The 8,832-nt window shown below is 40.0% G+C and overlaps 1 protein-coding gene across 5 annotated transcripts; it reads left to right on the top strand.

The window, feature by feature from the left end:
• The first annotated feature begins 2,468 nt into the window (after positions 1-2,468).
• On the top strand, positions 2,469-7,809 carry LOC115733510 (lipase-like). 5 transcript variants are annotated; one of them, XM_048273250.1, is made up of 12 exons: positions 2,469-2,658; positions 2,775-2,847; positions 3,016-3,105; positions 3,647-3,726; positions 3,841-3,906; positions 4,071-4,118; positions 4,228-4,295; positions 4,598-4,670; positions 4,761-4,922; positions 6,466-6,660; positions 7,205-7,293; positions 7,458-7,809. In XM_048273250.1, the coding sequence occupies exons 2-12, from the start codon at positions 2,778-2,780 to the stop codon at positions 7,669-7,671; spliced, it is 1,155 nt and encodes a 384-aa protein (XP_048129207.1). In that variant the 5' UTR covers positions 2,469-2,658; positions 2,775-2,777; the 3' UTR covers positions 7,672-7,809. The 5 variants fall into 5 exon arrangements, with proteins under 5 accessions (XP_048129207.1, XP_048129206.1, XP_048129211.1 ...); XM_048273249.1 differs by having other exon boundaries at positions 2,469-2,681; XM_048273254.1 differs by having other exon boundaries at positions 2,469-2,681; positions 7,359-7,551.
• Positions 7,810-8,832: the final 1,023 nt, after the last annotated feature.

Genomic DNA, 8,832 nt, shown 5'->3' with positions numbered 1-8,832 from the left:
CATCTCTTTTCATTTTTTAAGTTTAATGCGAGTGGTGCGAAAGTTTCCCGCCAGTCGGAGAGTAGTTGGGGGAATGTGTTTTCGTTTCCCGCCGTGGGAACCGAAGCCAGCGTCGGCTCACGCGGGACATGGACCTTCCCCCGCAGCTCGAGGACTGGGGGTGCTCCGGCTCGGCCCCGCCCAAGTCGTGACGGATCGCATGTTTTTTTTTTTTTTATATATATAAAGAGTATAAATAGATGATTAGTATGACTGTCCAATCTTGATGCTATCATAAAAGTCGTGTCGTATGGCCATTACAATAAGTTCGGTTTGAGCCATAATTAGCCGATCTATTCATATATGTGTTCGTGTTTGTTTGCTGTTGTAGGTTTCATCGACATGGTAGAAGCCCGGAATGCTCGACTAACAAGCCGGAAGTTTGCTTATGATATAACTCGGATTTATGAACTCGCGAGAGACCGTGCGACCCCCCTATCATTGGGTTACCATGCTCGAGGGTGGGTTGCGATTTTTCCATGTTTACTTTTTTTTTTCCTTTTAAAGAGAATGAGATGTGCTTATGAAGTTTGGCTTAATTTAGGTGAGCAAATGATTTGTCTATACTACACATAGAGGAAAAATTTTGAAGATTGGTCTTTACAAAATCGATCATTTTTACTCTTGACAATCATTTTTCGAGAATCTCAGCTTATCCTTTAACTTCCAATTGTTGTTTTGTGCATTATTTTCTCTGTAGTTTTATAAATACTCCGCTAACAATGTAATTTCGTGACAGCCCCCGAATATAGCACACGCCGCACGCACGTTAATGTTCTTATTTATGGCATTAATGCAAGTTAAATGCGATATATAAAAAGAAAAAATTCATTCACGCTCTTTGCCTTCTTAAAATGTACATTTCATGACTTATTTTTGGAGGTTGCAAACTCTTTTTACATCACAGATAGCCCGTGAAAACATCATATTACTTTCTCAAAGTTGATGGACATTTTTATGTTTTTTTTTGGTATTCTATTACGTGTTTAGTACTCAATCTCGATGTTCGTACAACTCGCATATAATATCGATCAATTATGGAATGTGATAATGCCGCAATTTTGAAGGCGATTATCAATTCTAAATCAGAGGTGAGCGGTTCTCGATCCAATCCGTTTCCCCTCAAGAATTAGAAACCGGAGACCGGACCGACGGTCATAGGAACCTTCCCAGGACCATTGGTCCAATCCGGTTCACGAGCGGTCTAATAGGACCGGTAATAAACTATAGAATTTCATTCGGTCTCTTTCACTCCCGAATCCCAGTAAGTTGAATGGTGATCCATAGTACACCTATCTCCTCTGCCTTTTGCTATGATCTCCATGCTTCCATTCGCTGTCATTGGAAGCATAAACATGAGATTTTGAGAACTTGAATCTGGATCAGCACTTGGGCAGTAAAGAAATCAAAAAAGATGTTTGCAGCAAAAATGATTTGAAGTTTAAGGAGTGACCCATCAAAACTCGCTATCGACCCAGCATTCTCGTTGATGCATCCTTTGCAAATTAACATAAGCAATCCAGTAGAGATCACATGCAAGGTGCAGATAGATCCAACATTAGATAAAAGAAAGTTCTCTCAGCACCCATAGAGGCATAAGAAAAAACTTGCATTGATGATGCTCGTGCTTGGACTCTAAAAGCGGTTCTTTGTCTCGAAGGACAGATCATCTCGAAAGGCACAGATCAACTAAGAAAGAGGGCGAAATGCTAAGGAAGGCAAGGCCGAGACGCGACGAGAGGGAGAGGCCACGGAAACATTAGATAAGAACTAGGATACGTTTAAATTTTTTTAAAAATATAATTATAATCGATTGACCTGGTCCAGTCCTGTACCCCAAAATAGGGAACCGGATCGCCCGACTACCGGTTACATTTTTAAGGATCGAAAACCGGACTACCACCCTTTGGAACCGAAAATCGGACCATCGATTGGGTCCAGTCCCGGCGGTTTCCGATCCGACCGGTCTCAAGTGCTTGCCCCTACCATAATTCTCAATTAAGCTCCACTCACTAGTTATCAGAGTTTAACTATATTCTTTTCAAATTTGAATAATTTGAGTTATTAGATCAATTCGAGCTTGAATTCGAAAAATATTTAATTGAAGTAGTATTTGCATTTTCATATACCTCCACGGATATTAAAAATTAATTTTTGTGTATTTTATGGGATTCTAGTTTGAACCAACTAAATGAACCAAAAGCCGAGTCAAATTGCCAACATGGAGACATCGAGGGAAACCCAAATTTGTCTAAAAGCCCGTGTCCTTCTCTCGGTGGGGCTAAAATACGACAGAAGAAATCGCCGCGCCGTCTTCCTCAACGGCCCGATTTTAGCCAAACTTCCTTCATTGCCCTCTCGCAAACGACGAAATCACCGAACGCGACGCCCTACGTGCCCGCCAACGGAAGAAGATCCCGGGGGCAAATCAGGAAATATGTAAACTCGTCGTCGTCCGCTTGGTTTGCCCCAAATCGCCGTAGCTTTCTATCACCCATCCATCGCCAAAATCGCCATAAAATCCACTAACCTGGGGAGACCAGAATCGAGATTGAATTCGAACGTATTCGCAATCAATCTCTCTCTATCTCGGCGGGCGATCGCGCCATTTGATTGCTTGTAAGCGTTTGCGTATATGAAAGGTGCAGAGATTGAGTTTTTTTTTTTTTCCTGGCGCGATTTCGTTTTTTTTTTTCCCCCCCTCTATGACGCTGTTCGATCCGTTTCTCTTGCAGAGTATGGAGCGGAGCGGGTCGTGGTTGAGGTTGATGGTTCTGACGTGCTTGATTGCCGCAAGTGGGGCGAGAGGTAAATTGCAATTGGCGTCCATGCATCAGTTACTGGCTCTGATCCTCTTGAGTCAATTCGGATTGGGTGTTTTGATAGTGATAAGGTGCCAATAGACAGGCTCTAGGATTGAGTACGCTGGTTTTGAGCTTGGACAGTGAGAATTGTATTGTGAATTTGGCGGATTAGGTATTACAGGGTTGGGGGGAATCGTTTACTGTGTCGTGGAGCTGTGGTGCCTGTTTGAATGGGGCAAACTATGGCTGAACGATCCCTCGGGTGCACAGTTGAATGTTTTCCGAGCATATAACTGTTTCGAGCGCTGTGTTATATTTGGTTGGTTTTGTTAAACTCTTAGTTTACCGAGTTCGGGGCAATTCTACGCCTGAAATATGGTCAGATTGATAGAATTTCCTTATATTTGTTTGATGGAAATCTCCTTCTGCTGTTCCTGCTTTGGGGATAAAATCTGTTGATTGCTCACAGTGATCGAACAGCGGCTATTCAGCTTTAGTCCAGTTGAGTAGTGGACTGTGGCCTTTAGGTTTTAGTGGAGTAGCTTTGTGGGAAAGGGGGGCCTTATGTTGTTTACTTAACCACCTTTCATAGTATTGGATTGTGTAAATAATTGTTTCTGTTCACGGAGAAGGACTGCAAAAATGTACTGAATATTGTTTTCAGTTGATGTTTCCTGAAAGTGTTCCCCTCACTTGATTCGTTAAAATAGCTTGAAATAGACACAAGGACCTTGCATCATTGCTTGTATTGAATGAGTTTGTGACCCCATTTCAATGTGACATTTCTCTACTGGTAAATGCAGAACTTAGAGTGAGGTCCAAGGCTCATAAAGCTGTTTACAATCACACTCTTGCCACGATATTGGTGGAATATGCATCTGCCGTAAGTATTTTTTGAAAAAAAATTCACATTTACCAAGAGCTTGTTGTTGTTGCATCAGGTTTCACCATTTCAATACAATAAAATTGAAATTTAATGCAAAGCTTTATATTGCAGGTTTACATGTCAGATTTGACGGAACTTATTAGTTGGACATGTTCTAGATGTGATGGAAAGACCAAGGTAGTTTGACTACATTTTAATGTAGCATTGTTGCTAAAGTTACGTAAAGAATGGATCCTCCATATTAAAGAGCCAATTCTTGAGATGAGATTTTTGTGTGCATATGCTGGCTTGTCTTAGGAGCTTCTGAACTGGTTATTAATGCCTTTTTGATCTGAAAGCAGGGGTTCGAAGTCATTGAACTGATAGTTGATGTTCAGCACTGCTTACAGGTATATAGTTCATGTTACAATGGCCTATCAATTTGGATGCTTGTGATACCTCTATGTTTGAATTGCATCTAATTGTTCTCTAATCTAAACCATGAATATATACCTGTAGGCATATGTTGGGGTGGCCAAGGACCTTAATGCTATGGTTATAGCTTTCAGAGGAACTCAAGAACATAGGTATGCATGTTCACTTTAGCAATCCTTCCCCTTACAACTGACATGCAAAGGATTTCATGAAAATTTAAGCTAACAAGAGAAGCCTCAATGAATGCGTACACAAGGCACATGGGTCCGCTATCCATTCGAATGGAAAAAGGATGAATCATTCCCACCAAGAAACTAAAGTTACTTTCTTGTAATTTTAGATGGAGTCACTAGGAGATCACATACTTTACTTATTTTGTTTTGTGAAAAACTTTGTCATGTCTCTTTATCATTTGAGCTTTTCCGTCAGTGATTACTTGTACTTATGTCTACAGCATACAGAATTGGGTTGAAGATCTCTATTGGAAACAGCTTGACATAAATTACCCTGGCATGCCTGGTGCCATGGTGAGTTCCGGAGATGATAAGCCTCTTGCAACCTCTGGATACTTCTGATTTGGATTGAGTTACAGTCTCACTCTATCGATTGTTGCTTAGGTTCATCATGGATTTTATTATGCTTATCACAATACGACAATTCGACCTGGTATTTTGGATGCTGTTATGAGAGCCAAGGATTTATATGGAGACATCAACGTTATGGTGACAGGGCATTCTATGGGAGGGGCTATGGCATCCTTCTGCGGACTTGATCTTGTGGTAAGATAAATTGAAAAAAAATTTCTTATGGATGGCATTTCATTGGTTTCTTTTCTATCATGTTCTTCCAACTGTTCAGTTTTGGTCTGTTAGGAGTCTAGACTCTTTATGTGGATCTTGAACTCTCTATGGCTCTCATATTTATATTTACAACTCGTCATACTAAGCATCTTGTATTCTTACGTTTTTGGCAAATTCAACCCATAGACAAAACACAAGCAGAATGGGGTACTAACAGTCCTTTTACACAAACAACCTATCATAGAAGTATCAGTTGTGCGAATTGAGTCGTACATGTTAAGCTTTGGAGCTTTGATTTGATTGAATAATTAAATTTAGTGGGTAAAGGTATCCAAATATTCATTACAATTTCTACTTGCTGGAAAATCTATGGGATTGTTGATATGTTTATTGTGCGGACATATGACTTTTTTAGGCACTTGAAACACAAACTTAAGTCATGTAATCTTAAAGTGCTAATACATTTTAAAATAGATTATATATCAATCCTAAATTGTGTTTTGAGTTCTCTCTGTTTGTCTCTCTCTAATCAAATGAAGCAGCTCCTCTTCAGTCGCACTACTGGGCCATATATGTTATTGGTTGGCTGGAGCCAATTCCAGTATGTCCAAACTTTGCCTTTGTCTCAGCTGTATTATATAGAATAGTCGAGTGACTTTTATAGGCACCTGTTGATGAACTGGTACCAGAAAGGGTACCCACCCCAAAGTCATGTCCCATTGGTTCTCTCTCCATGACAAGTGGTGATTTTTTGAGAGTCAAACTTTCATGTGGCCAGTGATAGGATCATAGGTTGCGCAAACTTTAGACCATACCTTTTCTCGCAGTATTAGTAGCAGCTATATATCGTCCTAACACCAATGATTTAACATTTCACTTTTGTTTTCGGGTTTCTTGCTAAAATTTGTTCTTCGCTGATTGTGACATCATGCCCATGTATCGTGGCCCTATTTTCGATTTAGTTTCTTCTTCGCTATTTACGACAGTAAGTCTTGGAGTTCAAGGAGTTCAAGGGGCATGTTGATCATGAACCTGGAATTTTTGTTTATGTCATTAGCAGGATGTGACTCATGCTACCAATAGCCAATTGCTTCTTGTGGCCTCATTTAAATGTGCCTTGTTTGTAAATTCACCCCCAATCGCACTATTCCATATTATTGGCACCTTTTCTTGGGGCTGAGGGTGGGTTGGCTTTAGCGTGTGTGTGGGGTTTGGTGTCGGGAAACTTATGGATGGGTTCTTGACAGAATAAGACTAGACCTTCGACCCTCATGGTAAGAAAGGACCGTTCTAGTTATCACCATTACCCTCATGGTAAGAAAGGACCGTTCTAGTTATCACCATTGTATGAGATATGCGATATATCGTTATTGATGCGCAGTGTTCTTTTATGGTCCAGAAAGGGCTATTGATGTGTTAACATTCAAGTTATATGGCTGTCTAATTTTGTGTGCTGAGTCTGTTTTTTCAGTTCTAGCATTCGCTTGATTTGCTTATATAACTGGGGACACTTCATTTCCAGGTCAATCATGAAGCACGAAATGTTCAGGTTTTAACATTTGGACAACCTCGTATTGGCAATGCAGCATTTGCGTCTTACTACAGTGACCGCGTGCCACATTCAATACGTATTACTAATGGACATGATATTGTGCCTCATTTGCCTCCGTACTATTCTCGGTTCCCACAGAAGACCTACCATCACTTCCCTAGAGAGGTAAGGCTTTGATCTTGACGGAATATCATGTAAATTACGGGGAATTGTCGCTGACTGAATTTAACGATTGCTTTCATTTCTTTCAACCTATCTAACCGGTGAATTCTCATTTATTTCAACAATGTATGTACTCTCTCTTTGTTCAGCCTATCAAATGTAACTGTCTTGTTTTTTATCTTCTTAGCAAAGCAAGGTAGTTCGTAGCACTCATGACTTTTCAGATATACTTGAGTAACTCTCATTCCTGCAAGAGCAATCATGAGTACTTTCGCGATTGCAAAGTTTGAGACGCGTAATAATGTTTACTATATATATACTCTCTCTCTCTCTGATGACCTAGTCTTAAGGTCTGTCAATTATACACGTTTCAAATATTGTAAGTCTACTAATGCTTATGATTATTGGTGACTAGCTCAAAGACAGCTGCGGATAAACATATTGATATGTGATAATGAGAAAATGATTTGATTCCACATGCTTCTCTGATGACTAGTCATAATCTTTGCTGTGTTCACAAGTAATTCGACTGTCCCCTTTGTTGTAGGTATGGCTGTACAATATAGGATTTGGTAGTCTGGTTTATCAGGTTGAGAAAGTTTGTGATAGCTCTGGCGAAGATCCATCATGCAGCAGGTAATGAGGTAGTTTCAGTTGAAGCTACTCGTTCAAGCAATTAGTTTGTAGATTTGTCATTCTAGCTGCAATAAGTCATGAGACAGACCGGCTTGTTTTTGAGAATATCAGTCCTTTGTTACCAGGAATATATTGATGACTGATGAGAGTGCGCGTCTCTGCAGATCGGTAACTGGCAACAGCATCGCGGACCATGTAGTCTACTATGGTGTGGGATTAATGGCTGAAACATGGAGATCGTGCAAAATCGTCACGGACCCACGATTGAAGGAATATGGAGGTGAAGATGTCAATGGAAATCTAATGCTTTCCAGGAATCCTTCTGCTGCTGCATTGAGGCTGCCTTCAGACTCCGATGCCAAGAGCAACTTGAGTTAAAATGCTCCTGGGTCAGCACCTGGTTTCTCAAAGATCATCAGGGACCTCTGTGATGACGGCCGTGAAATGCATTCAATCGATCTGTTGTCCATATCCATCACAAGACGCATAGGAGCTCTCTACTCAAATTCACTCTGAATGTAAGTTGGGCGAAGTTGAACGAGTCGTACTTGTAAATACAACTTCGTGATTTCTGTTGACTGAATGCGTTCATAACTTTACCTGTCAATCTAATCTTGGACCTGTAGTTTTGTTTACCAGACTCGATAAAATCTAGAGATGTCAAATGGACGGGTCAGATCGGATTTGGGACGGGTTGAATATAGTTCGATCCATATTAACTCATTTAATCCGTTTTGACCTATTTTCATACAGTACAAGTTTAATGATCTATATCCAACCCGATCCGCATTACTTATATACTTTTATATTTAACCAAATCATAGAATACTTGTTTCTTATAATTTATTAAGAAAAATGATATTACTAAGACAAGCAATTAATTTTTTTATATTTTTCTTAAAAAAATCAATTTTTTTACAAATTTCTTATTATTACTCATTGCCCCCGCGCGCCGCTTGCTCGCCATTTGCCGCCCCCCATTGCCGCTTGACCACCCCCATCTCTACCCGCCCACCTCCATCTCTACCTGCCTCCGCCTGCCTCCACATAGAATACAGATGCAGGCTTGTTCGATGTGTTTGATTTAGCAATCCCAAAGGGGCTTTCAGCCCCCGAAACCCATTAAAAGAATGTTGAAGTATTTGGTTCAGCTTTAAGCCAGCATTTGACTAAATGCTGGTATTGGAAAAGCTGAAAGCCCAATGTTGATGGGGTCAGCATTGGCTTTCAACATTTTGCCAATTGCTACAAGATTTTTTTCCTTCCAAAACTAACCTTATCAATTCCCTATATTTTCAATTTTGCCTCCCTTTTCATTGTTTATCTTCTTCGCCGGTATGGATAATTTTTTAATTAAAAGTTAAAAAATTACATTTAAAGCCCTTTTGAAATATTATTTTTACCAAACGCCATTCAATCCAAAGCTCATTTTCAAATGTGATCTTACCAAACACAACTAGTATTTTCCTAAATTCCTTTAGATAGAAAGTATTTGCATTTCTTCAAAGCTCATTTCAAATGCTGAATCAAACCCACCTA

The sequence above is a fragment of the Rhodamnia argentea genome, chromosome 1 (assembly GCF_020921035.1).
Source record: "Rhodamnia argentea isolate NSW1041297 chromosome 1, ASM2092103v1, whole genome shotgun sequence".
Classification (NCBI taxonomy): Eukaryota; Viridiplantae; Streptophyta; class Magnoliopsida; order Myrtales; family Myrtaceae; genus Rhodamnia; species Rhodamnia argentea.
This window is presented reverse-complemented; position numbering and strand designations above follow the sequence as displayed.

Excerpts from the sequence above, each read along its gene's own strand:
- LOC115733510 (XM_048273250.1), top strand. The coding sequence starts at position 2,778 with ATGGAGCGGAGCGGGTCGTGGTTGAGGTTGATGGTTCTGACGTGCTTG. Across the intron at positions 4,923-6,465 it reads TCTGCGGACTTGATCTTGTG|GTCAATCATGAAGCACGAAA; the intron begins GTAAGATAAATT and ends CTTCATTTCCAG. Across the intron at positions 6,661-7,204 it reads ACCATCACTTCCCTAGAGAG|GTATGGCTGTACAATATAGG; the intron begins GTAAGGCTTTGA and ends CCTTTGTTGTAG.